The 27,974-nt window shown below is 49.5% G+C and overlaps 1 protein-coding gene and 1 long non-coding RNA gene across 10 annotated transcripts; both read left to right on the top strand.

The window, feature by feature from the left end:
* Positions 1–2,949: 2,949 nt before the first annotated feature.
* Positions 2,950–17,918, top strand: RASSF6 (Ras association domain family member 6). Of its 4 annotated transcripts, none has more exons than XM_041459682.1 (12): positions 2,950–3,132; positions 4,495–4,607; positions 7,490–7,579; positions 11,550–11,628; positions 11,843–11,994; positions 13,775–13,866; positions 14,296–14,480; positions 14,578–14,679; positions 15,646–15,697; positions 16,215–16,333; positions 16,420–16,517; positions 17,237–17,918. In XM_041459682.1, the coding sequence occupies exons 3-12, from the start codon at positions 7,509–7,511 to the stop codon at positions 17,310–17,312; spliced, it is 1,026 nt and encodes a 341-aa protein (XP_041315616.1). In that variant the 5' UTR covers positions 2,950–3,132; positions 4,495–4,607; positions 7,490–7,508; the 3' UTR covers positions 17,313–17,918. The 4 variants fall into 4 exon arrangements, with proteins under 4 accessions (XP_041315616.1, XP_041315614.1, XP_041315617.1 ...); XM_041459680.1 differs by having other exon boundaries at positions 4,526–4,607; XM_041459683.1 differs by lacking the exon at positions 4,495–4,607 and adding an exon at positions 4,949–5,023.
* A 1,899-nt stretch (positions 17,919–19,817) lies between these two features.
* Positions 19,818–27,450, top strand: LOC121349363. Of its 6 annotated transcripts, none has more exons than XR_005954514.1 (8): positions 19,818–20,019; positions 21,503–21,596; positions 22,616–22,727; positions 24,019–24,122; positions 24,738–24,952; positions 25,241–25,394; positions 26,399–26,538; positions 26,745–27,450. It is a non-coding gene; the product is annotated as an uncharacterized LOC121349363 (long non-coding RNA). The 6 variants fall into 6 exon arrangements; XR_005954515.1 differs by lacking the exon at positions 19,818–20,019 and adding an exon at positions 20,102–20,888; XR_005954516.1 differs by lacking the exon at positions 19,818–20,019 and adding an exon at positions 20,138–20,155.
* The last annotated feature ends 524 nt before the right edge of the window (positions 27,451–27,974 follow it).

Consider the following 27,974-nt stretch of genomic DNA (forward strand, 5'->3'; position numbering starts at 1 on the left):
GATAATAACAGTGACACCTGCAAGCTGCTTCCCATGCAGGCAAAGGGCAGTGTCTGCTAAGTTCCAGTTCTTGATGTGATATTCAAAACCATAGCCTTTAATACGTGTGTGCTGCTGCCAACTTCAGCTCTGCTTCTTTTCTAGTCCTTAAAAACTTGTGGCCCTCAAATCCACCAAATGGTGTGTGAGAGGGATTATGGCCTGTGGCAGTGCATAAGCCTTTGTGTGCTTTTCATTTTTGTGATATACTTCAGTATCTGGGCTAGTATCTGTTACCCAGTTTCTGGCTGCTGTGCTTATCAGTCGTGGCTCCAGAACACGTCCTGGCACACAAGTACTGCTGTTGGCACTTGGTTGTGATGACACAAAATAATCTTGCTAAGGAGTGGGAGGCCCTCTGCAGCCTAAATTCGGGTTTTAATTTCTTGGTTTGTTCCTATGATCATGCCACCCCTCTGGTAGCATTTGTCATGAGAATGAAAGGATTGATCACTTGTTTTTTGAGTTAAATTCAGGTCTTTTCATATGAGGCTCTCCTTTTGACTTAGAGGAGCTAGCTCAGAAAATCCTGGAAGAATTTTCTGTGCTTGAAGCTAATGAGTTGTCTAGAAATAGGTGTTTGCAAACAGGATTAGGGATTTTCCTTCTCACTGTGAAACAAAGGAATACTTTGTGTTTATCAAAGTCCTTCCACTGAAGTGCAGCACGTGTGTGATGCTGCCATGGCAGCCTGCTTATTGTGATTGTCTACTACAAAAATAGAACAGGAATCTGTTTTTCCCCTTACAGGTTCTCTCCTATCTTCAGCAGTGTGCTTGTTAATGGTTTGAGGGCAAGTTATGAAGTAGCTCAACTCCAACTTCCAATTACTTATTAACCTAAAATTACTTAGTTATTAATCACGCAAGGAGCAGAAGTGTAACAAAGCCTGTAAAGACTCCAGGATCATCACACTCCCTGCCTGTTCTGAAGAAATTATTGTTACCCTTTCCCTCAAGAGGTGAAGCAGTATTACCAAGCTGTGACTTGTTCATAGATTTCCAGGGCATGCAAACTATGCTGATTATGAAAGACGAAAAAAATAATTGTCCCTGTGCATTGATGATTGAATTTCTATGAAAGGGATCAAAGCCTTCTGTTTCTTGGGGTTGACAGCAAAGCAGCTCTGTGGCCCTGAGGACCTGCTTCCCCTCCCCATCCCTGCTCCCAGCCTGCACTGACCAGTCCTTCCCAACCACTCACCAGGTAATTTTGTGTGACTCAGATGAGGTCAAAACTTGCCCAGTGGTAGGAAGAGTTCAAGGGTGAGAGAGAGAACTAGAAATAAACCAGAGCCACGTTGCCCAGGCCAAGGTAAGGACCAACACACCTGGTTTTACTGGAAATGGGAACTGCAGTTTTTTATTACAATTAGAGGTTTCTTTGCTTTATTGTATTAATTTCTTACTGAGACATCTTTGCATGAATCTAAGTACTTTAAGCAGTGGATTTTCAAAACTTGGTTACAAACTTAAAAAAAAAAAGATAAAAAGAAAAAAGCTGTCTGCAGAAATCTGAGGTTTTGTTTGCTTTTTAAGCTGAAAAGTTTGAGGTCAGGATGAAGCCTGATTTATCCTTTGGGGGGAAGTTAACATTACATTTTGCTGTTGTAAGTCAACAGTGTGGTCTTCAGTCATAAAAACACTCGGGTAGCTCCTGGTGCCCAGAGATTCAGGGTGTGAGTGTCCAGCAGGGTGGCAGACTTGTGAGAAACAGGTGTTTGACATTATCTTGGGTTAGAGACTGAAAGGAGTCAGGCTGCTACTGCTCTCTGCTCCAGCTCTCTGGTCCCAGAGCATCAGGCAGCGTGCTCCAGTACCTGAAGCTGGGAGAGGAAGAACCAAACCTCTGGTTTTAGAGCAGCTGGGAAGCTGTGTGGGTTTGTTAAACTGTCCCACTTGAGATGGAGCAGCCCCAAGCCCCAGCACAGAGCTCCCATGCTCTTGTGAACTGAGTTTAAAAACTTTGCGTGCTGCTTCCCTCCCGTTGTGAGTGATTCTCAGTGTTGTAAATGCCAGTTAAATCCTTGTGTCAATATTTTCAAGGTGCAAAGCCAGAAACTGCAACACAAAGTTTAATCCCAAACACCAGGCTTGCTGTGGTGTGTGTCTGGCGGTGTGTCCATCTCTGGACAGAAGTACACCACAGGAGAGGATGTGACCAGGAATCAAACATTTGAGTATTTGAGTCTGTTCTGCCTCTCCCTAACATCAAATTATACAAAGCAGAAGGAACTTGATATGAATCAGTGAAATAATGGGTGTGAAGGCAAATTCACGTTTGGTGTTTTTCATGCTCCTCTCTGTGGCCCAATAACTTCTTGTTTTGGGGTTGATCTGGTGAACGAATTATTTGCTGGAAACAGATGGGCAAACAGCAGGAATGGTGAAGGTGTGTCTTGGTTCAATTCTTTTTTCTAGCTTAAGCATCTGCTTATGCAGTTTACTGCTGAGCAATTAAAGTAAGAGGCCGTGCTTTCCCTCTTACAGGCACAGCTCTTGCCCAGTAATGTCCATAAGGGTGTTACACATTTCAGCAAAAACAACTGTGAGGGGTTAAGGGATCAAGCTCTGCTGTCACAATTTGCCATAACGTTCTAAATCTGTGTATCTATGCTGGGACGTGATCTGATGGGCGATTCCCCCAAACCCTGAGGATGGGCGTGCATCTGAGGGAAAGCATGCTTTATCCATTCATGATGGATTAGGAAACAGAAGAGGTTAAAGCCTAACAAGAGCTTTGGGCACAGGATGTCTCACCAGATGATTCCAGGGAGTCGGCAGGTTGCCTCCCTCGGTCAAGTTAGTGATTAAAGCGTTAACCGGAGCCTCCTGGAGGTGGAACCGTGACTAAGGGCGGGCTCCTGTCAGCGCTCGGAGAAAGGAAAGTGCTAGGTAAATATTCCCGACGTGCACCGAGGTGCGGGGAGTGTCCCGGGCTTCCAGCATTCCCAGTTTGTTAAACAAAACAGTAATTAACAGCAGCAGCTGAGGCGGCTGTCCGCCCTGGCCACGCTGCCATGCCTCTTTGGGGGCTCCGGGAAAGGCTCGTGAAACTCCAGCCGCGCTTCTCCTGCTCGGATCGCCCGGCCAGGTGAGTGCCAAGGGCGGCCGGGCTGGTCTGCTCGCTGTGCTGGCTGGGCAGCGAGGTCCTGGGAGGCTCCGGACACTCCGCTGGGGCATTGGGGTGCCGGGGGGAAGGAGGAAAGCTCCACAGAAGGAGGAAAGCTCCACAGAAGGAGGAAAGCTCCACAGAAGTCCCTAAGGCTCCGTGGGAGCCGGCTGAGGTTGGGGCGGGCGGCGGTGCCGCTCCTCGGTGCGCCCTTGCCTCGGTGCGGGAGGGATTTGGGAGCCACGCCAGTGACCTTGTGCGGCTGGACACGGCCCGTGCCCCTCGGCTGCGGGCAGAAAGGAGCTTCTCCTGCACTGGGGTACCGGGGGGCTCGAATGGGATGCGTGCGAGCCCCGATCGAGCGATGCCCCCGGGGAGACAGCGTGCCTCCTGCCTTGTGCCGGGCAAAGTTAAGGGGCCGTATTCGCATAATCCAGTTTACCGCTGTTTTTGTCAAATCCCGTTCCGAGCCTGCCTGAGCAGGGGGTTTATGCTGCGATTTGTACTCAAGGAGTGCTCTTAGTGCTCGGTACTGAACAGCTAATTATTAAAATAAGGCGTGAAGAAATCTGAAAGTCCGAGGAAAAAACAAAGCCCTTTTTAGTGGGGAAACACAGTTGTTCAGAATAAGTACTTGGTTTTAATTACCACCTTTTTCTTTGGTGGTAGGGACACCTGAGGTAAACAAAAATAACAAAAAAGGGGAACATGAAGTCCCATAACTAGAGTATGTGACTAGTAAAATTATTCTGCTGGTACGGAGTTTATCTATCTGAACAAATCTTAAATTCACCTTCATAGCTACCAATCAGGATTGAAAAATTTGCTAAACACCAGACACCTGTGAGTTTAGAAGATGACTCAGCTGGACATGGTGTTGTGCCTATGTACAAAATATTCTTTGTGTGTCTGTAGTGGATAGCTGAGTTAAAGGGCAGCTGAGCCTTGTGGTTTCTGTACAAGAAATGGAAGAGGTTGGCCCTATCCTGACTTCCTGTGGGTTTGGAAGAGCTTTGGGGAGCTCTGGGTTAAAATACCTAGGGGTCTTTGCTGAGCTTTGGGGTTTTAGTTCCTCCAGCGCGGGCAGAGGCTCTGCGTAGCGCACTGCACTCTGCGGGCCCTGTCTTCGCCTGTGGATGCACCAGAAAGCACATCCAGGCTCTTTCACAAACTGAGGTGCTGCCTTGCTGCTCCTCCTTGGCTCAATTCCGGGTGTCCCTCTCCTTCCAGTGCTCCTCTGCAGCTGCCTTTTTTTATCCTTGTCTGAAAATCTGTGTAGCCATTTGCTCTTAACTTTTGCTTTCTCATTCCTGCACTCTACTGTCCCTGGTCTGTCCCCTTAAGTAAATGACTTAAATTTCACTGTACTGAATAGAAAGGAGCAAGTCCTCTTATCTGCCTCTGCATGGACACTTGGACTTCTTTTTTGGGGGAAAAAAAAACCAAAACCATTTCAGGTAAGGTATGAATCTTACAGACAAGTACAGCTCATTACCTTTGTGAGATTTGTCTTGTGCCCTGACATGTTGCACAAGACAATGCTCTTGCAGCTTTGAAATGTGCACTGGTCTGTTTTCCCTTTGCTTTTCCTAGACTCCTCCAATAGTTGCAATCCTCTTCTAGAGGTGCTCAGTTTGCAGGACCCCCAGTTTTCATGTCCTCCTGAGTTTCCCGCTGCTTTCCTTTCTTTCCTTCACTACATATTTCAGGCTTCAGTCAGTCTTTCTCCAAGCATTAGGTTTCTACTTAGCTAAGTCTCAGGCCAGCAGTTTAGTCCAGCCAAGATTCCTCTTTCCAGGTGTAACCTATCTGAGGAAATTCTGCCCTTCTAGACCAGTTTAACATAATGGTGAAGACACCTGTGTGATACCAAGTAAGTCAGGAGATGGCTTTGAATAAATGGCACAGGCAGATATGGTTGGAGTGGCTGGAAAACTAGCATGGCTGGCTTAGTGCAAATCAAAGGGAGCAGTGGAAAAGGCATTTACTTCTGTTTGCTTCCTCAAAAGGACTACAGGGAAGTGGCATGGAAAGCAGCAAGGTAGCAGGAGGTGATGGGAAATCTAAGAGCTTTGTGGATTTAGGGAGCGCCAGTGCAAACATCCTGGCATCTGTTGTGTCAGGTACTGGTGCTGGGGAAGTCACTGCGCGGTGGCAACCCCCAGGTTGAGGTCTTGGCTAAAAATAAGCCAGAATGTGCCCATGGGAAGGGTCCAGGGAGAAGAGGCTCACCTCTGGAGCGAGCTGGTGGTGTGGAAGTGTTTGGTGCAAGGCTGATAAGCACAGCAGGTCACATAACTGGGGAGAGCATAGTGAGAGTTGTGCTTCTCCCCAGCCACAGGAGAGAAGGCTCAGCCCTGGATATTGCAGCCGTGAGGGAAAGAAAGAGAAAGGCATTGGTGAAGCATTATCCCCATCACCACCCGCTCTTCCAGTTAGCTTTATTTCCAGCACCTGGCTGATTTAAAATCTGTCCGAGGCAAATAATTTACTGGGAGCCATCCACTGCGTAGCAAAACACGGTGTTCATCTCTTTTGTGTGTGTGTGTAAAGGTCACTTCTCTCCACGTGCAGAGATCAGCTTTTTCTTTCAGATGAATCATTTTAAGGCCAAATAGTGTAGAAAAGAGTGCAGCCACAAGCAGTGAGGCGCTGCTGGAGCTTGCCAGTGTTGCTGCTCTACAGTTAATAGAGGTGACTCGGCTATCCACTGCTCGTAACATGTTGTTTCCTGACAGGTGCGAGGAAGCTGAGGTCTGTCTTCAGTTATTCAGGTGCCAAAGTACATGAGCTCCTCTGCATCTTGTAAAAAAGGCTTGAAATTACGCTAACACGGGCAGCTGCTTCACTTAGAGGTCTTAAGCAGATCACATAAAATCAGATTTCAAGGTGTGGCCAGTGGTTACTGAAGTCATTTCAGAGGGAAAAGCCAAGCGGTGGTATACAGCAGTGTATTCCTCGCACACAAACTCATGTCTGTACAGAAGTCCCTGGGCTTGTTTGGCTTGCAGGTGTGTTTTTGTCTTCATGGATGTCACCCAAAGGACCAAGGGAGTGCTGCTCCTTTCAGTGAGCTCCTGACAGAGCCCTGCTAGAAACACCAGCTGCTCGGGTGAAGCTCATTTTGGTAGGGCACTCTGGCTTTAGGGCTTAGGAAATAACTTCCTGTATATTTTGTAGGGTGAAGATCATGGTTTTTATATGCCATTTGTCCACATATGTTGTTTTTTAGAAGCTGTTTATCTGTGATTATGGAAAATGGGTGACATCTAAAAAAGCAGCTCAGCAGTGCAGTACACAGAGGTGAGGTGTTTCCTCTTTGCCCAGCCATGACCTGTTCAAGGTTGAATGTTCCCTAAATCAGTTTTTGGAAGGCTGCTTGTCATGGGGACTACAGACAATCAGCTGCTTTGCAGATACCTTTGACCAGGCCCTGTCCAATGCAGTCTGAAATAAGATTCAAGTCAATCCCCTGGCATTAAGGGACAATGGGCATCGAGTGCTGTGAGCCAAATTCCTCTGTCATCATGTCCAAATAAGAGAAATGGCAGTGGAATGATCAATTTCCAGTGCAGTCTTTGGAGATGTTACTGCTTTTCACGGGATTCTCTGAGGTTTTTTTTTTTCCCAGCCATGTGTCATGCCATTTGTTCAGTTAACTCCTAAGTCCTCCTTTTATTCTGGTACCTGGGGGTGAAGGAAAGAGCCTAGACTCCATAATTAAGTTTATTGAGGAATGCATTGTTGAAGTCTCGTTGCTCTGGCTCGTTGCCTGCATAATATGCTTGAATCCCAGTGTGGAAATCTGTAAATTGTATTGCTGCCTCCCTGAAATCACTGTCTTGTTCTATCTGTGCTATTCCACTTGCTTCCTTGGTGTGCTGCAGAACACTGCTAACCATCACCACTCCTTCCCTTGCCTAGTTTTAGGAATCTGGATTCCTAAAACAGTGTGTTTTGCTGACCCTGGGTCATGCTGTGTCCATAGTGGACACATGGATCCTGGCCAGTACCTGGGCTGCTGTCTCAGACTGCTGACAACTTGAGCATAATCCTGGAGTTGAAGAAGTCCTAAAACTGCTTGGGAAAGTCCTGGTAGATATAGTGCCTGGGATTTAAGGGGCTGTTATACACTTGATGGGAATGGCTTGTGGCTTTTTTTATTAGGACTTGGGTATTAAGGCAAAGTATGAAATATTCAAAATATGGTGAGTGAGCCCTGAGCTTGAGTGTCCCAGCCTGTCTCACTTAGCCAGCTAAAGCTTTGTGCTTGATTACAATTCCATCTTTTGTAGTAACAGTAGTGGATGCATTTGTTTTTCTTTCACCTTTTCCTTAGATTCATCTCTTCTGAGTAAATGAAGAAAGTGACTATGAAGGCACAGCATCTGCCTTCTGTTTTCGTCAATGAAGAGAAGTTCGTAACCAGGTAAATTATTAAAACACTGGACATTTAATGACTTTGCTGCTTTCTTTCAAGTTATTCCACATGTATTCCTTGACAGGGGATCCTGTAGAGAGCTGAGCCTGTAGCAACAGCAATCCCTACCACTTAGTTAGTTTAACCTGCCTACAGAACAGAGTTGGCCTTGACATGGAATTAAAAGAACAGAGCGTTAAGCCTTTGGCTCTGTGATTTTTGTTTCTTAAGGAGAACAGCCCTTCTAGAGGATTCTGAAAGAAAATTACAAGTTAGGGAAGAAGACCTTCCTGTCTTGGAAATCTGTTGGAATTGACCGTAAGTTTCAGAGTTGAGCTCAGCTTGTCTGCAGCTTGGGGTTTGGCAGCCCTGGATTGCAGGGTGTCTCTGCAGAAAGATTTTTGGGCTGCTAGCTCTCTGCTGTGGTCAGAGGAAGTGTCTCTTTCACAAAAAAAAAAAGCTTGGAATTGCAGTCTAACTGTCATTTGTGGGATGCTTTTTCACAATTCAGTCTCCCTGGGAGGAATTTTTCCTACTGCTGCCCCAAAGTTTGAGCCACCTGGCATTTAGCTCCATGCCCTTTCTTGTGGGATTGTTTTTCCCCTGCTGACAGGAGCTGGAAGGAGGGCCTCTCTTCTCTCTCCATTTCCATTGCTCTTGGGCTTCCCATGGGAAAGAAACCACCTGTGGACTCAGGCAGGGATGGGTCTGCAATGGAATTCATGGTGCTGCAGGAGAGATTTGTTCCTGGCTCCTGATACTCTCCTGTGTGGCCTGGGCAATGCTGATTTCTCCCTTTTCAGGGAAGGGTGTCAGGGCTTTGCCAGAGCACACAGGCAGCTGGTGCATCACTCTCTTTCTCTTCAAGAGTTGTTCCCTTTGTACTGCTGCTAATTTGGGCTGCAGTGCTTTTGTGTCAGAGGTAATTCATGTGTGTGAACTGGGCGTGCAAAAGCGTTTGGAGGTGACCCAGTGTCTCTGGGGCTTTATTCCTCCATGTACTTGCCTGTTCATGTGGTGAAAGGTGCATCCCAGCTGAGACCTTTCTGCATGACAGCCATGGTTTAAACTTTCTTCGCCTTGCATCGCGGGAAATAAGCGTTTCAAGAACCACTGACATTCCATATGCACTCAGGCTTGCTTCCAAGGCAATTTCCAGACTGTCATCCCTCATCTCTGCCTTGAATCTGCTGTTACACTGCTTCTCTTCCAGTTCTATCCTGCAATCTTGCTGATGGGGCAAGCTTGCTGTTTGGGAATTGCACAACGGCTGGATCAAAAGGCTGACCAAAGGCTGTGGGATGATTTGGCTGGCTGAACTGCTGCGTCTCCAGCAGAACTGCCATAAATACTCAGGGATTGTGTGCAGGGCTTGGGCAGGAGACAGCACAGGTGAGCTGTCCTGGGTTAGTGTTTGCAGAGAGCAGCCTGGGCTCTGATGTGGTTCACCACCGGGGCACCTGATCTTGCAGCTCCTTTGTATCCTGCTTTTGCTGCTGCAGAAAGTGGTGAATCTGCACGTTTTTGGGCTGAGTTGCTCTGCCAGTTACTTGGCTTTGGTTTCTGTTAATGGCTGTGTTTGGCTGTTGTCACAGCAGCTGCTGATTTTCCAGACACCAGACTCAGCAGAGATGGCATCTGTCTCTAGGTTAGGGCAGCAGGAAGACGTGTTACAGTAAGAATACTCCTGGAACTAGGCTGGTGCACATATTCCCTTCTGGGACGAAAAGAAGGAAAATGTTTTTTTTTTCTCTCATGTTTCTACTACGCAAGGACAAACAAGTCAGAGTGAGCTGCTGTTAATCTCTCCCTCAGGGCTTTTCTAATTGCTTGTGTGGTTTGTCACTGTTCGTTGCACTAATGCAAGGCTGGAACCTGAAAGACTTACTTATGCCAACTTCTGAGGAAGGTAATGGCAAGTTTTTCCAGACAAGGCAAGAAACTGTGTGGAAATCTCGAGGGCTTGCTCTGAGAAACAGAATCTGCTTCAGAGATGACCCTTAGCAGACCACTTACTGCTGTTAGTCTGTGATTTTATTTGCCTTTGCAGTCAGCATGGACTAAGAGTAATAGGTGAGCCCCAGAGTGTGCCCCAAGTCCTTAAGTATCTCGAATCCATCTTCAGGGAGCTCACCTTCCCAATGTCCTACTTGGAACAAACTTGTGAGATAGCAGCTGTCAATAAAATGATTGCCAAATGCTGTCAAGTGCAGAGACTTGAGTGTGAAGCACCTTTTGAGCAGGATCAGCAGGTCTGTCACAACATCTGCTGGACAGAGCTGCCTATCTCCTTCTTGCCTGGTAATCACGAGTTGCATCTGGAGCTTGCCCGTGTACGGGGCCAAGGCGTGCTTCATCTTGCTTACCTCTAGTCAGTGTGATCAGAGCTGGGCTTGCAGCTGATTCATCTCCAAACTTATTTGCATTCCCTTTTGGTGGGATGACCTGAATGCAGTCCCTCTCAGAGACACAAAGAACTTCCAATGAGTTATTTCAGCCCAGTGCAGAGAAGGGCTTTTGCCACCAGTATTCTGAGGGTTTAAGACCAAAGTAAGTTGAAGTAAATATTGCAAGTCCTTGTTCAGAATCCAGTTGATAAAGCTAGTTAAAGATATTTTTTTGTGTGTGGGATTGCAGTAGTGTAAAGTAAATAATTTACATCCACAGAATTAGCAGGGAATGCAATGAACCTTGAGTTTAGTGCTGCAGCCCCTGTCCTCATGTTACCTGCTAGGTAAAAGCCCAGCTGATCTTCTCCCTTCTCATGGTGGGAAAAGGCTCTCTGAAGCAACAGGACACTGTCCTGTTCATTAAGTGGAGAGGGAGGGATAGGTATGCCAGGGAAAGCTTTCCATATTCATACTCTGAACAGCCCTCTGCCCCAAGCACAGCCTGGACATGTTACCTGCCCTCCTGGTTCCTCTCTGGTGTGTGGACACCTGGGCCCAGGGAAAAGCCACCTTCCTGGGGCCTGTCGCCGTGCTGGGCTGTCAGTTCCTCTTTATTTAAAATTGCTGGAGGAGCTGTGATAGTGTTTCTGATGGTACAGGAGTTGTGAACAGCCCCAGCAGCTCTCTGAGGAACGTGTGCTGCAGAGTTTGCAGGTGCTGTGTGCTCCATCTGTGGGCCTTGCTGTTCCACCAGCTCCCACAAACGTGGAAATAACAGGCACTCTTTGGAAACAAACTCGGTGTGCTCACACATCACTGCGAGGCAGGACATGAAACCTTTGTAATCGTTAGTGCACGAGGAAGAATTTGTACACTTCCATGCAGTCGTTCCCCATGGTTAACCACCTCTGCTGGTGGGAATTGCTTGCTTGAATTACAGTCTGAGTCGTCTTCAAATGGTGGGGGGAAGAGTGTTTCATTCTCGATGGCCTTGAAATGCATTTCAATTAATTCTGTCGTTGTTCAGCCCTCCACAGCCCGAGCTGCAGCTGGCTTTGTCTCCATGGCTCCTTGCTTGTTGGCAGAGGTTCTCTTCATCTCCTTCCCTTCTCCTCTCAGCAAAGACGTGGTGCAAAGCTGTTGTGTTTCTAGAAATGTTAGCCATCCTGTAGGTGTTTGGAGACTGGAAAAGTGTCTGAAGCAGCATGAGTGGAAGCCAGGGTGCAGGGAGAACCAAGTGTAGCCCAGCTAGAGTAGCCTGCAGCATTGGTGCATGGGGAGGGTGTTCTGTTTGCTTCCTCCTCATGGCTGCTGCAGAGGTGCAAAGTGCGAGCTGTGCTGGGGCAGCGTTATTAAGGTCATGTGAGACTGACTAATTAATTTCCTCCGGGTCTTTAAAGAAGCAAGTTACGAGCAACCCGGTAACTTGACAAAATGTTTCTCTCAGAAAATGATGTATGGATCATTAATAAACCTACACAAGGATGCAGTGGGTAGCACAATTATGGGGTGTTACCCTGCCACGTGCCACCTGCATTTTACAGAGATGTTAAATGTTTTTTTTTTTCCCATTGTGATCTTTATTCTAGAGAGCAGCTCAGTTCTCTTCTGAGGAATTATAACTCTTACTATTCAGACCAAGAGAATCTGCAACTGACATATAATCAGGTGAGGATTTAGGGGTGAGAAACTCCACTAATCTGGACATCACAAATTATTGCTCTCTTCTCCTCACAGCTCCACTTGCTGTGGTGTTGCTATTGCACGACATGTTCCATCTAATGTAATAAATGAAGAGTGTAAAAATGTAATCGATTATTATTAGTTGATTGTTTTTACTCCATTATTATGCAGCACTGACTATTTCCCTGTGTTTCTCCAGCGGGAAGGAAGCGCCCCATTCATTGAAGGAATCCTCTCGATATTCTGGGGCGTGCGACATCCGATCCGATTAAAGATTCAGGATGAGAAGCAGATCCCCTCTTTTGTAACCCTGAAGTCAACGGAGAACGTGGGGCTTTTCCCTAGCAAAAGGTAATGTGTGCACTTCCCTAGGGAGGCTGGCATCGCAGGATAGCTCGTGTTGTGCCTTCAGTGGTTGTGGCTGGCTGCACTGCATATCCCAGATTTCCCAAAGGCCGTGGTGGTTGCTGGACAGCAGAGCCTTTCAGCAGCTTCTGCTGGGCTGGTGGAGGGTGTGTGTTTGTAGCACCTGTGTTTGGCCTCAGCCTGAGGAGCTGGAGGAGGCTGCTCTTTTTCATGGGAACTGACCATTCCTGTGCAAGGACTGGGAAATTGATGTGTGTAGAAATATAGGAAAGGACCCAAACAACCCCCCCGTGTTTCCATGTGCACTGACACTGGTAGCCCCTGAGAGGCCTCGTGTTGGTGCGCACACTAGAGCATGAAGCCAGAATCTGGTAGGTAAGTGCTGAGGGATTGTCTGTCCCAGCTTACATTCCCAGCTGTGTGAGCTCTGGAGCCGTTGCTGCTCAGGTGAAGTTCAAGTCAAGGAATGGACAGTGGCTTTGTCTGTGCAAAATTTGGTGTAAAAACCCCTTAAAATGCCCACAGACCAGCTGTTCCAGCTGCTGCCCATGGCATTTTATACCCCAGTGTGTTGTGCTCAGTGATACAGGTACTCAGTGTACTTATCCTTTGTTTTGAACACTGTTTCCCCAACTTTGGTTGGTGAATTTGATGAGCTGAATCTTGTAATACAGAGGCAGAGCCAATGTTCACCCTGAATGACTCCCTGATGAATTGAGTATTGCAGAGTTTATTTTTCTAATGACTTATTGTCTTAGGTTGCATGTGGGACATGTTGGAACTGAACTGGGATTTAATTCTGCCACCTTTGCAGCTGTGGAGTTCCAGTAAAGTCTTCTTCCCCATTTCTGGCTGCTGAAAATCAGGGATGAATTTTGACAGGAGTAACTAGGAAAGAACCTGCATTTTGGGCAGATCTGGCTCTCCATTTACCTTGACCAGGTCTGCTGGTGCGGCCTGCAGGGCAGTTCTTAAAAAACTTCTGGCTGGTGGAAATCTGTATGCTAAAGTAAACATTCCCTCATGATCCCAGAAACGTGGGGCTGCCCTGACATGCTTGAAGGTATGCAGAGCAGCTTGGCTGTCTGATCTTAAATGAACTTGGTAAATGTGTGGAATACAACCAAGATCTTGTTTGGCGTGTAAATTGGGGGTAGCTGAATATTGTTGGGCATACATAATATACATATACATTTGAAATTCATTGTTAATATTGCACTACAAATTGGTTTATTCTCAGTCAGAGCAGTAACTGGATGAAGACCTTAGGCTGAAGAGTTCAGGCAATGATTTCTGGAAATGTTGACATGAATGCAGGTTTTCTGAAAGGCTGGATGGAGCTTGCTGCTCTCATACACATCTGGTTAGGGCAGCACAGGGGGCTGTGTGTAACTCAACCTGTGTAACAGACCTGTGCTCTGTAACTATTTAACAACAATTTGTGTGTTTTGCGTGCCTGCCTGGTAGTCTGAGTGTGATTAATCCAGGATGTTGCTGTAAAACAGATCAGGAATTACTGCAAGCTGTTTAAGTTACGTCCTGGTTGATGTTCAACAGGTTTTAAATTGGATGTGTAGCATGTGGGATCCCTGGTCATACCGTATTTTAATATGATTTTGTTATGACTTAAACTAAAATTACCATGCTGAAGTCTGTAAGCTGAGCAGGGATAGGAATGTGTGACATGAAGCCTGGCCACAGGATAAACTGAAATCACTGAGTTAATGAGGAGCAGTGAATGATAACTACGTGTTTGTTCTTCCAGGGGAATGACTCGCTGGGGAGAGTTTGATGACCTCCATCACATCAGCGGGGACACCCTGAAATCTCCTGAGGAACAGCCAGACCTCGAGCAAAGTTAGTGTCGGTGCTCTCGGGTTAACCAAGAATTCTGTGTTCTGTGACAGTGCAAAAGGCCTCTCACACCTCCGGCCTCCCCTGCCAGCAAAGGGAAATCTCTTTATTCTGTGCAGCGTGTACTGCGAGCTGGGGAAACACCAGCCTGGCGCTGCTTAGGGCTGTGCAGGTGACTTGGTGAGCAGCCAGTGGGATTGAGCTGTGCTTTCATCCAAGGAATCATTCCCAAGGGAGCAAAGCAGCAAACTGCAACCGCTGCAATCAGCCTATTCTTCACTGTATTTCTGTGCCGTGCTCCTTTCCTGCTCCACCCCCTCACAAAAATAATAAATAGTACATGAAGCCCTTCACAGAGAGCCTCCTTCCCCTGGGGGGGCTGGCAGGGAGCGGCCAGCAGCTGCACACGATGTGTGGTTCTCTTCTGCCCAGGTTATCCGTGCTGTGGAAGTCACACGCTGAAGGCCAGGAGGGAGCAGGAGCTGGACTGTGCCACCCTGCCCCGCACCAGCAGCGACGCCGCGGCCGTGCGCAGGCGGACCAAGCTCCCCACCATAACCAGGACAGAAGTGGAAACTCACAGGTTCTCCATCAATGGCCACTTCTACAACCACGAGGTAGGACGTTTTGGGCTTGGCTTTGTCGCCTGGGGGACAGGGAGCCCTGTCCAGTGAGTTGTGCCTCACGCTGCGGCGTGGCTCTTCTCGTTCCCAGACATCGGTGTTCACTCCGGCTTTTGGGTCGGAAACCAAAATAAGAATCAACAGCCAGATGAGGACCAGACAAGTGATAGAACAGTTGCTCCGGAAGTTTAAGGTGAGTCTGCTGGCAGGAGGAGGCGTGGCTGTATTCTGGAAATGTTCATTCCAATGTGCACTCCAGATGGGGAATAGCTGGGTGAGGATAGTGCATGGAGCAGAGTGGAAAAAAACCCACCCAGATGGGCAACTTTAAATGTCTGGGATGGGCTTTCTCTGAGAGCCAGGCATATGGAAAGATGGGAGGGTTCGAGCTAAAAGCACTGCTCAAGGGCAGTGCCATGCTGTCTGAAACTATTTGTTTTTTTTTTATTTCCTTGGAACCATCTCCCACTGGCAACGTCGTATGTGGTCAGAAGTCGCTTTGCCCTTCCTGCTGCATATTTCTCAAATATCTTGATTTTGCATGGCTGCTTAGTGTTTAATTTATACTGTAATGTTCTCAAACTTCCCATTTATCTTTTCTAGAGAGTTCGCTGTTGCAGAATTACTTTGTGTGGTTAGTAAGACTTGTGAGTGTCTTGGAAGGAAAACTTAACTTCTAGGAGTAATAAGGAAGGGAATTACAGAGCAGGGAGTAAAGTTGTAGGGAATAAATTGCAAAGTAAGTGCTCAAAAGCTCTGCTGTTTTCTGAATGTGGCTGTCAGGCACGAGGGTAGGTCACAGAGGTTTGCCTTGATGGCAGCACAGATAGCAGATCTGCATGTGATCTGAGAGAAGTGAGCCAGAGGAAGCAGTGAAGGATGCTGCAAGGAAAGCAGGCAGCAAAGATCTGGGCTTCCAGTGTGTTACTGATTTGGGCAGCATGGGAACACAAGGGTTGGGCTGGCACAGGGACAGTGAACATGGCAGCACAGCTTTCTGCCTTCTCCAGATCCAGTATCTGTAACTCTCGTACGGACAGGATCCCTGTCTCAGGCTTTGATCCAAACCTCTGAGCTGAGACAGGGAAAATGTGCTGAGAGGGAAGTGCTGGGAAGGTCTGTGAGTCTGAATGGATTTTGTTGGGTTTTTTTTCCACAGATAGAAAACAGCCCCCACGAATTTGCACTTTACGTTATCCATGCGTCTGGAGGTAAGCCAGCCACTGCTGCCTGATCACTTCAGCTCTAATCACTCTGTGTGTGTGTGGAATGTGTCCCTTGGGGTAACAGGACTTGTCCCAGGCCTCTGTGTGTGTGCTGTGGCATTTTGCCTTCTCGGGGACCCTTCAGAGATCCTGAAGGATCCTGTCCTCTGAAGAGGAAAACTGAATGATTGTATTGTGGGCCCTTTCTCCTGACAGCTTTGGATATGCTGAGTTCAAAGTACTCACTGATCAGTGGGAAAAGGTTACTTCCACAGCAGCTTACTCCTGCTTTTCCAGGAAAAGGCAGATTTGATCTTTAGTAAAGGGAACACCTGAGAGAACGGGAGGGAGCTGGGGGAGAAGGTATTTTAAATGGCACAATATTAGGGATCTGTTAGGGATCTGGTGGTTGCACTCGAGTCAGTATGGGATCCGTGTCAGGAGAAAAGGCTCGTGACTTCAGGAGGTAGATGGAGCCCCCGTGGGATGTTCTGTGTTTTATGACCCTGCTGATAAATTCCAGAAAAGAAGCAGCTGAGGAGTAGAGATGTTCCCTTGCTGCACAGGCTGCTGCAGGGGCCCTCTGAGAAGGCTGCCAAGTTCTTTCTCATGGATGGGGACGTGGAAGAGGTCAGCAGTGATGTAAGTGTATCCTCACTTCTCACAGTTCATGGAGTTTTCCTCAGTGACCACAGCTGGCAGTGCCTTTCTTGTCTTCTCCTTGTTAGGTTGCTCAGTACATTTCATTTCATCTTCCCTTTTTGGAATCCATTCTGCACAGAATAAATGAAGAGGAGGAGCAGGAGATTCAGCAGACAACTGCAAGGTACACAGACACAAAATGAGGTGTCACAGAGCCCAGGGCAATCTGTACAATTGGCTCATGAGGAGGACGTGCAGATGTAGCAGGGTGCAGGCAGAACACTGTGATGGGGAGGCTGAAGGGATGGGGAGGGTTTGTAATCCTTTCCCTATCCTGCTGCTCATAAAGATTCCATCATTAATACAGACTACACACAGAGTGGGGTCTTAAAAAAAATTTGGACCCCCAGGGTAACTTCTCTTTATTTTGTTTGCTGTTTGCTTTCTGGGCCTTTGGCTGGCTCAGCTTGTACTTGCTGCTGTTCCCTTGGGAAGGGTAAATGCAGTACCACACTTGGTGCCATTTTGGTTCTGTGGCATTTAGGCCACATCAGTGCCAGATGTCCCCTCAAAACTTGAGGTGAGCGACGGAATCCCCCTGGCAGCAGCTCAAAATTCCCCACAGGTACAAGCCAGAGGAGCTCCCATATTTGTGAGCCTCTCCTAGGTCCAGGAGCACTGAGAGGCTACAGCAGCACAGATCTGTTACTGCATGGTGGGCTGATCATCGTGTTGAATCCAAGTGTCCAGGAAACGTTTAGAAAATAATAGAAAATAAAATTTCCCTGTGTTGGGAAAGTTGGACACGGACACGAAAGCTGGGGATGGACACACACGTGTCCAGCTCGCTGGAATTAGGGCTGGAAGGTTGCAGAGGTTATTTAGATGCCTTCTCCCTGTCAGGTACATCAGAGAGAAGAGGCTGATACAGCAGCACCTTCGCAGTCGAAGTGTGAAGAAAACAGAGACCACGGTGTGATGGGACAACGCCGGGAATGCCGGAGGGCTGTCCTTGCTGCCTGCTGGGGCTGGGACTGAGCAGGGCTGCAGCCTCCCGGAGTGCCCAGTGGGACAAGGCTCTCCTCACCATTAACTCCTGCAGCGCTGGGGTGCAGGCTGGAAGCAGCCGCGGAGATGCACTACATCAGATGCTGGGTCTGACTTGGAACATGGGAAAAACTCCCCTGAAGAGCCCAAGGCTTTGAATCCTGCTGATGTGGGACCTGGCACCAAGAGGCTGGCATAGAAAAATAACCAATGTGCTGGTAGAAAATACGCAGACTAGGAATATGGTTATCCCTGTGTTAAAGAAATATTGCATTATATTAGCAGGAAGCTTTTCAGTAGAGCCAAGTGGCAGAAGATATTTATGTATTTAAGACTGCAGGTAGAATTTCCATTTAAGTTATGAAATATCTATGCAAGATGCCTGAGATCCACTGGCTTCAGGCTGGTGGGTGCTGAAACTGCTTAAACTTTGAGCTGCTGTTAGGAAAACATAACTGGAAACTCTCCCCCTTAGGAGCTGCTCAGCTCTTAGCAATGACAGGGAATCTACTGCTGAAATACCTCGTGAACTGCAAGGCAAGAACTGACTGAACACTGTTGGGTCCTGAAAGGCATCTCAGTGGTTTCTGTAGCTGGAATAAGTGGTGGTGTTCCTTCCTGAGTGTTCTGTTTGAGGGGTGCTCAGTGAGAGGCTGTGTCACAGCCACGGAGGGCTGGGCCCACGGCCTCCCCAGGGATGCAGTTTGGCTCCAGCCCAGCCCCACGCAGGGCACAGCAGCCAGCTCCTTCCTGCCTGAGCGTGTTCAGTGTCAGAGCCCCAGCTGCAGAGATGTAAATAAAATAGATAAAATAAAATAAAACACACAGCTCCGTGTCCTCCTCAGTAGCTGGTGCTTTTTACCTGGTGTCTGCGCCTCACCTCAGCTGCCTTTGTCTCATGCAGGTAAGAGGCACTTGTGAGGGAGGAAAGGGATGTGCAGAACATCCTAGAAATTGTGTGGAGTACATCAAATTGTAAAAGTTCACACTGCTGGGATGTGAATTCAGAAAGGGAAGGTCAGGGTGCTGATAGTGAAGCTGCTCAGGCTGCAGCAAGTGCGTTATTTCAAAGGACAGTTTGTAATCCTGCCCAGGAAAATGGTTAGGGACAGGGGAGCACAGAGGGCAGAAATAAAAACCATTCACAGCTAAGAGGTAGGAATTGAAGAGGCCGTTTTTGTCACCATCTGATGTTCAAGACTTGAATCCTTTTCAGCTGTCTTGCTGAATTGGGACTGCAAACTTCTGGCAGGCAGCTCAGGGACAGGACACAGGCCTGGTGCTGTTGGCCAGGGTTTCAGGGTGAGGGAAATGAAGCTGTCACTCCTGTGGGGTTGGTTCTTTCTGTGCTGTCTGAATGAACTGTTCCTGACAAATTCCTGACAAACAGAGGAAGAATTTCTTCCAAGCTGTTCTGGTTCGGACACGAAGCCATTAGCCACAGAAACGGTGATTACAGTCTGTATCTCACCTGAATTTGCACATCTGATCTCATTTGCACTTACGCTTCATAAGCCTAGGGGTTAAAATGCCTTTCTTTGGTTTGTTCTGTGACTATTTGGGATAATACAGTAACATTTCACGCCAGAAGATGGTGGCTGCAGCTAAATCCTGAATTTCCATCAAAACTCCATCACACGCGCTAATTAATGGGCACGAGAGCAGGAGGCTGCCTTCGGCCGGGTTCGGCTCTGTTCGGAGCAACTCGGAGCCGCTCGCAGCAGTTCTGGTGGGAAGAATCAGTATAATCCTTTGGGGAATGTGCTGTTCAGACACATCCAGGGGTGAAGAAAAAATTAATAATAGAATTCTTTCTATTGTAACATTTCAAGCCAAGACTTGGGGAAAAAACATAATAAAAGCTTACGGGTCAGGGATGGTTTGTTGAGGAATACAGTAAAGAGAGAAGTAGGGAAGATGGGATTTACTGCAAGGTCAAGAGGACCAGGCGGTTCTGGGGTATGAAGTTCAGCGGGCTGAGACAGCACAGGGAAGGCAAGAGGGAAACAGAGGCAGGGAAATCAACAGGGAAATGCTTTGGCCTAAAACTCCATCACACGCGCTCAGTAATGGGCACGAGAGCAGGAGGCTGCGTTCGGCCGAGCTCGGCTCGCTTCGGCTCGCGGGATGGGCAGGAGATCATTAGGCTGTGGCTGCACTCGCGCTAATTAATGGGCACGAGAGCAGCAGCCCGGGTTCGGCCGGGCTCGGCTCGGTTCGGCCGTACTCGGAGCCGCTCGCTGCATTCGAGTCTCAGCTCGGTTCGCTTCGACCGGCCTCGTAAAGTTCACCGTGGTTCGGCTTGTCTAGTTCCGTTCCGTTCAGTTAACCTCGGCTAAACTCGGATCGATTCGGCAAATCTCGGCCAGGTTCGGCCCTTCGTGAACGCTCGTGCATTATCGGCCACACTCGGCTATTGTCGGCCGCGCTCGGCCAGATTCGGCCAATCCCGAGGTGCACCGCGGTGCAATGGCGGCCTGCGGCAGGAGCGCGCTGCGCGGCCTGAGCGCCGTGAGGGGACGGAGGGCTGGAGCAGCCGCCCCATCCCGGCTCACCCGCTCCCTTGTCCACCGGGGATCGCCCCATCGTGCCGTGCTGTGCCAGGAGCGGCGAGGATGGCCTTGGCTCGGTGCCTTCAGGTGAGGCCCGGAGCGGAGGGAGCTGCGGGGACGCGTTTGTGCCGGGACCGCGGCTCTCTGGGATCCTGTTCCCTGGGATCCTGTCCCCTGGGATCCTGTTCCCTGGGATAGAGCTCGCCCTTTAGAATTTGTAAAGGTTTGTTAAGGGATGAAATGCAGCGTGGGGTGCTTGGCTGTAAACCGTGTTCTCTGTGTTCTGTTACATTACAGGGGGTTCGTGCATATTCATGAGTTTATACGCATTCAAACAGTTCCTTTGAGTTTAGATGTTCTTTTGCTCGGTTTTAACCTTTCACTTGTCTTCGTGCCACCGTGTAGATTAAGCCAATATATTTTATTTCTCCCTGTGGTGCCGCCCTGTTTTGTTTTCACTCCCTCGTTATTTGATAACGAGGGTCAATAATTTTTTTTTTTTCGGTGCTCTGGTTTCTGTTTCAGTTACCTTGTGTTTCAGATAAGGCAGTCCCCGAATGGGGGAAAGCACCTGATTATTTTACACCACTTTCTGAGTTACTTACACGTGAAAGCAGTTTAACATTTTACAGTCTATTATGCTACAGTCTGAAAGCAGGATCTGTTACACTGCTGTTTATAAAAGGTATACAACGCATACATAAACTGGCAGATTATTCTTTATCAAGAGCAGTAATTACAGACGGTACTCTCTCAGGATTTCTGTGCAGTAACAACTTGCCAGAGCTGATGCATAAATGCCAAAGGCAATAACTATATTTGTTATTTGTAATTCTGGGCTGAGCTCCGTTTTCCAGGAAATGGGTGTCCCTGTGCCCACCCCGTGGGTCCCAGAGAGAAACTGCTCCTGTGCCTGAGGGCCAGTGGGAAAACCGGAACAGTCCTGATGGAAACCGGTAGAAAAACTGGTTTGGCTGGGTTTTGGAGTTGGTGTTTTCCCCCTGACCCCGCCTGATCCCTGTGTTTTGCCTTGGGAAACGGGAACTGGGGACCAAGAGGCTTTGTTACCCTAGAAGGGACGAGTTTCTTTGATTGAACTCCTGACCCGCCTGGGATGATTTGGGTCTCAGGAGGCACCTGAGAGCCAAACTCATTTCCTGTCAGGAGTCCCTGAGGAATGAGGACACTGAGCTGCAGTGGCTGTTGTCTGGTCAGGCTCCTGGGCTCCCATGTCTCCCAGCTCTGGGCACCCTCAAGGCAGGGCTGCTTTTTAAATGTTTTAGATGCTGCAGCAGCAGCAGCTCCCTCCCTAGTGTGAGGATATCCAGCTCTTCCTTCGGGCTTGGAGCATGGCAGGGTGCAGAGCTCCTGGTCAGTCTTGTTTAAACACTTTTAATACCAAAACACTTGAAACCAGAGACTTTGAGGAAATAGCCTGTGAAAGTCTGTTGCAAGTGTTAGGTACAAGCTGTCTTTGTGAGAGATCCACATTGGTGGGTGCTTTGTCAAACCACTCTGGGGCCAGAATGTGTCCAAAAATCTTCATTAACCCCTTGTGTTCTGCTGGCAGGGCAGCGTCTGAGCCCAGCTCTGGGGGCTGTGTGGGGATTCCTCCCTGGAGCAGGGCCACCCCAGGGGGATGAGCCACGGAGCCGTTGGGCCAGGTGAGGATCTCTTTCTGCTTGGTGGCTCTTGGTGGTGGCTTTAATGTCAGTGTTCCTTCTGAGCATTGATCCTGCAGCTGGATAGTTCAGCTGACAGGGGTTGGGGTCAGCTCTTGGGCCCAGAACAGGCTTTGTCCCACAAAGAGCCCCTGAGCTTCCTGAGCTGGCACCCAGGTGATGCTCTGGAATTTGGGCTAATAGTGTTGCCAGGTGATTACTGTGAGGTTGAACTGAAGCTTTGTTAGCAAAGCCATCAGGTGGAATGGAAATCTATGGAAAACAGGTGGTTGGTACACTAGCTGAGAGTAGGCCTTGGGCTTTTCTTCTTCTTTTCTTTAACCTGTTCTTAAGAGATCCCCAAAACTGCAAAATTTAAAGTTGGGGTGGGGGGGAACGTGGGGGTGAAAGTTGCTTTTCATTTTTTGAGAATTGCTGTGCATTTTGGTATGTCAAGTGACACTACCAAAACAGAATTGGACTACCTGAACTTCAGGACTCTGCAGTTGATTCTTTTAATGTGTTTGTGTGGGTGCAGGAATGCCAAATCCCAAAGCAATTCTACGTCTGTGACTTCAAGTGCAACACCTTTAAATCTCAGTGTGGGCTTTTCACGTGGATGCAAATGGTCTAAAGGCCTTTTTTGTGTCCCAAAAGCAAAAAACCTTTCCCTGTGGGGTTTTGGAGGGGTTTCTCTTTGGGATTTCTTGTCATGCAGCATCCCGGGTGTCCCTTCCTTTGTGCAGAGTCCAGTGGTAAAGGATTGAATAACTGACAGGTGGGGTGTGGGATGGAAATGGTTCTGTTAAAATTAGACAAAGAATGCAGTAAGAAGAATGAGCATCCTTTTAATGTCTGAAATAGTCAGGAACAAAAATGCTGGGAAAGGGCACTTGTATGTTTGAATTGGTGTCACCTCTCATGGAAAAAACCCCATAGTGAGCAGTCAGAGCAGAAATATGAAAGCTGGGATCCTTTGACTTCTGCAGTGGACTTCATTTTCTTTTCCTCCTCTCTTTCAGGACAGGAAAAATCATCAAACTCTGCACATGCTTGCCAAAAGCTTCGGTGTTTAAGAGGCTTCAGCACCAGGGATCTTTGCTGGAGGGCTCCTGGTCCTGCCCGTGCTGTGGGGTAAGTCAGAGTGACACAGCAGCGTTCCTCTTTTCCTGGAATGAGCTGCCTAGGGAATGCCATTTCTGACAGCCCAGCCCTACCTGTGTCTGCTGGAAGAGGGCAGAGGGGAAGAGGCAAATGCCAGAGTTTCCTGGGATGTTGGAGTTGTGGTGCTTGGCTGTGCAGAGGGGCAGGCTGGGCACTGTTTGTGCCCCTAAGGACTGCTCTGGGCCTCCAGGAGCTCTGTGTGTATTCCCAGCTCTGCCAAGGGGGCAGCTCACGCAGGGTGGGTTGGGCACAGATGCAGGGGAGGGCTGGCAGGATTTGGGAGCAATGGGAGGAAATGAGGGCTGGTGCTGGGCAGTGATCAGCCTGTGCTCGTGTCAGCACAGCCGTGCAGGGATCTGGGAACAGCCCCGGCTCTCCTGGTGCTCAGGGATAGGGTCTGAGGGACTGCCTTTATCTGTGGCTGTCCAGGGCAGCAGGAACAAGGGGGAATGTGGTGCCAGAGCTGTGTCCCGTCAGGCTGTCCTGCCCTCTGAGCACAGAGTCTCTGGGCTGAGCAGCTGGGTTTTCTGCAAGTGCTTAGGTGAGCAATCCAGGGAAAACGGAGTTCAGGAATTGCATCCACTGCTGGAAACGTTACCTTAGGTCTGCTTAGTTTGTGTCTGTGAGACGTGGGATTTGGGCTGGAGAGGTGCTGTTGGAAACAAAAGATGGAGTAAATCCTTTCCAGGGATGTGCAGTGAAGGACTGGGTGGGAGGGAAGGGGAGTATTTATAAATGATATCAATATTTCTCCAGAAATTGGGGTGGAGCAGTGATGGGGGTGGTTGGGTTTGGTCTGGGCCTTGTTATTCCTTAAGCAATTTCTAAATTGTGCTGTATGAATTACTGTCAAGTATCTTTCCAGTGAAAACTGACAGAAATTTAGATCAAGGATTAGAACTTAGGTCCTTTCACTGCAAAATCTTGCTGAGGCTGGAGGGCTGGGGTGGTGACTGCTCTCAGCAAAAGTTACTTATTAATACCGTGTCAGATGTCCCTCAGTGCTGGGCAGGAGAGGGGAGGGTTGGATCAGGAATTGTGCAAACAAGGCCTGTGTGACGGTTCATTTATTGTGCTTTTCAGGGAGCCAGGGCTGGCACAAGGACTCGTGCAGGTCCTGGTCTGGCACCGGAGCTGTGCCCTTTGGAGCCTTTGTAAAGGTGTCAGTGTAGAACATTTTGGGGGCTGTTTTCAGAATTCTGGGTTTTGGAATTCCTGTCCCCAGCCTGTTGCTAACCCTGTTGATCTGCTCTGGTTCCAGGCTGTCCCTGCTGTGCCCAAGGCCTGAGACACAGAGAGCCCTGTCCAAAGTGGCCTTTGCCAGCTTGTCAGGAACGTGGCAGCAGCCCCGGGAGCAGGCTGGAGGTGAGAGCAGGGTGTTGGGAACTGGGGAGTGTGTATCTGGGCTGGGGGGAAGGGGGAGGAGTTGGCCCCACATGCTGAGTTGAAGCAGGATCAGGGTGACAGACGCTGTGTTTTGTACACCCTGAGAGTTTCCATCCCCCCTGGAGATTCCCTGCTGATGGAATGAGGCAGCCCAGGGAGCAGAATTAAGTGTGCACCCCCCATGGGCATTGCTGGCCTTGGTGTCTCTGTTGTGCCATCAGACCGTGGCAGTTTGCTGCTATCACTGCCACTGCCACCCCACCTGGGGGCTGTGTCCTCCTGGCAGCCCTTGCCAGCCCCAACACCAGCTCCAGGGGTGCCTTTGTGCCGTGCTGGGAGCGTTCGCTGGGAATGGGCCTCATCCCTGGAGTGTCCTTCTGTCCCTGGGCTGCAGACAGAGCTTGGGGCTGGTCAGGCTCAGAGCTGGTGGCAGAAGTCCCTGAGGACTGGGGTGGGTTTGCACTGCAGGGAGTGAATGCCCCCTCCCAAATCAGCCCAACAGATCCCAGAGGCTCTTACAGAAATATTTTATTTACTTCTCTTCATGATAATTTCATTTCCACCCTGCCATGAGCTGTTCCTTGATTTCTCTAGGAGAAAACCTCACAGCAGAGGCAGTTTGCAGTGGAGGCCAGAGTTGTGTTTGGAGCAGAGAATGCTGAGAGCTGCCACAGCCTGACCACAGCCACATGGAACAGCCTGGGAAAAGGGGATGGGGGAAATTCCTGATTCCCCAGTGAGAACACGAACTCACAGCCATTGAGGCCTGACAGTCCCCTCCAGCAAGAGCTCAGCACACATCCACAGAGGTAAGTCCAGCATCTGAAAGAAAACAAAACATAAGGAAAAGGTGATTTATTTTGCTTCCAAGTTATTTCAAGTTCTTAAAGCTCAGCCAACACTTGCTTTTGGCTGGGTGAATCATGAGCAGTGGGCACAGATTATGCCACTGATTTAGCTGAAAGCCTGGTGTACTTTAGAGGGGACACAAGAACTGTTTGTGTAGGAAAGTGTGAGGGGCTGTCAGGGGGAGTGAGGTGGCATTTTTGAGGGAATTGCTAAGGTCATTGCTCACTGTGTCCTCCCTTCCTTGGCAGCAGCTGGAGGGAAGAGAGAAGAGGATCCTTGTGGGATGAGACTGCAGAGAACAAGGAGAGGAGTGGCCTCGGGCTGGAGAAGGGCAAAGGGACCACTGTGCTGTCACCAGGACACCTGTGAGAGACAGAACAGACACTTGGAGGCCACATGGAGGTGAGGAGTGGATGGTTTGGGGCAAATTCTGAGTTTATCCACAGGGAAATAAGCAGGGGATATTTAGGAGGGAAAAGCTGAGGTGAAGAGTTCACCCACCCTGGCACAAGTTGTGTTGGCACAGACTGGGGCCAGAGGTGAAGGTCAATCCAAAGCCAACCCTGCTCAACCTCTAAGCCCCTAAGTTTTACAGGCTGCCCACTGAGGGATTAAAAATACGTATAACAGCTTTAATGAGATCCTGGGAATCCCATTACCCTGTTGTCATGGAACTCCTAACACAGTTTTGAGCTTTCGATGACAATAATGCATTTTTTAATTTGGATTATTCACTGTGTGGGACATGGGGTTTGGATTTCAAAGCCCTCGTGGTGGCCCTGACACTGCTCAGGAGCTGGTAGGAAAAGCAGAGTCAGAACTCCTGGCAGGCACAGGGTGTTTTCCCCCATAATGGTTGTGGAGGAATTGTCTGGGACCTGGATTGTCCCTCTGGGTGATACTGCTTGCTGTGATTTGTATAATTCTGTACATTTAATTCCCAAAACTTCCCAGGCCAGGGGTTTGAGCTGACAGAGCAGGACAAAGATGGTTCTCTGTGTAGTGCCCAGATTTGGGGTTCTCTGTCAGCTTTGCTAGTTCTGATGAATTATACCCATAGCCCCAAATTCCCTGCTCCATTCCTGCTGCAGTAACCTCACAGTGCCTCATGGAGTACAACACTGGGACAAGGACAGGTTTACATTCCATAGAAGTGGCTGTTTATAACCGGACCCCAGTGATGCCCTGGGGTCACTTGACAGAGCTGCCTGGAATTGAGCTGATGTTCCCTCCCCCAGGGCTCCAGTTGATGTTCCAAAGCAGGAGAAGGCAGTGGCTGGATGCACTCCCAGCCCGTGCTGAGGCAGCCCTGTGCCCAGCTGGGGACACCTCTCCCTGCCGAAGCTCAGCTCTTTTCACAGCCTCACCAGTGGCCTCCACAAGTTCTTCTCCCTTCTTTCCCTCAGGAAAGGGACACACATCCCTGTCTTCAGTGCACCTCCAGTGGGACTCACCTGTGACAGCTTTCCATGACTTCTGCACCTGCACCTCAGCTGGCTCCCTGAAAAACTCCAGACCTCATCCCACTCAAACCTCGGATTTTCAGGTATCTCTGAGGGCTGTTGCTTGGGATTTAATGTCTGTGAGGGAAGATTGCCTTGGCTTTAATGCTGCTGATGGGGGATGGCCTCGGGCTGGAGAGGAGAGGAGGGATTTGGGGTGGCCGAGACATACCTGGCAGCTGTGTGGGAGCTCTGGACTGGGAACTGCTGTCTGAGCCCCTCTACGTTTGGCCTGTGCCACCATTCCCAGGTAATGCCAGCTACTCCTTGGAGTCCTTCTGGGCTGGAGCATCTCCATGTCCTGGTCAGAGCAGCCACGGTGCAGGCAGTGCCCTGCAGATCCCAAGGACAAGAGGTGCTGCTGCCTTTCGGGGGCTCCTGGCCTCCCCCTGCCCTGAGGGGACATTGCTGGCAGCGAGCAGGAGACACCAAGGCCTCTGGGCTGGAAAAACAGCCCTGGCCTCAGCAGCCACCATCGATTTGACCTGGCAGCACTCACCTGCAGGAAATGCCCCCTGCCATTCTCCAGAAGAGCTTCAGCCATGGAGCAAGGTAACCCTGGGGACTCATCTTGATTGTTTCTCCCTGCAAAGGGATGTGGTGTGACCACATTTACAGCTGAGCAAATCCTGGAAAGGGCAGAAAAATCAGAGGTATGGGGAAGAGCTTGGTGCTGTCACATCAGGTGCCAGCAGTTCTGCCCTGCAGCCACTGCAGGGGCTGGTGTGTAAAGCAGCCTTAGCAGAAGGGAAGGAGCTGCATTTGTGCAGGAGCTCTCTTACTGGCAGCAGTCACTTGTCATGATCCTGGATTGCCTCAGGTGCTTGGAGCAGGCTGCTGAGAAGGCCACATTTCTGTGTTCCACGTGCAGCTGGGCCAGTTGTTTCTTAGCGTTTGACTTGATGATCCTCGTGGTTCTGGAAATAAAGAATAAATACTTTTCACTGGCTTTTTAACACGAGGGGTTTTTCCATTGGAAACTGGGAGCCACAGGGAAAGAGGGGGAGAGGAAGGAGAGCATCAGGGCTCAGCTGGCAGGTGTTGGTGAGCAGGCAGAGCAGGAGCGAGCCCCGGCAGGGCTGCAGTCCCACCCCGGGCACAGCCGGAGCGGGAGCAGCAGCGGCTGCTCCTGGCGGCCCCGCTGTTCGGCGGGGATCCCCGGCGTGCGGTGGCCGCGGTGCCGGTGGGTCCCAGGCCCGGCACGGGCGCTCTCCGTGTCCTGCCCGCTTCCAGCCGCGATCCAGCGTCTGCTCCAGGGAATCGCTGTCCTGTTGGCGGGCCGGGCAGCGGCATAGCCCCGGTGCCGGCCGCGGCAATGCAGGTCCCGATCCCAGCCCCAACAGCCGCACCCTGCCTGCCGGGGAAGAAGCGGCTCTGCCCGGCTCCCGCAGCTGACGCCGGCAGGACCAGGGCCCGAACCCCCGGGCCCTGATCCCGATCCCGGTCCTACCTGAGCGCGCCGGACACCGCGCAGCGCCGG

This window comes from Pyrgilauda ruficollis, unplaced genomic scaffold (genome assembly GCF_017590135.1).
Source record: "Pyrgilauda ruficollis isolate IOZ18807 unplaced genomic scaffold, ASM1759013v1 scaffold139, whole genome shotgun sequence".
Lineage (NCBI taxonomy): Eukaryota > Metazoa > Chordata > Aves > Passeriformes > Passeridae > Pyrgilauda > Pyrgilauda ruficollis.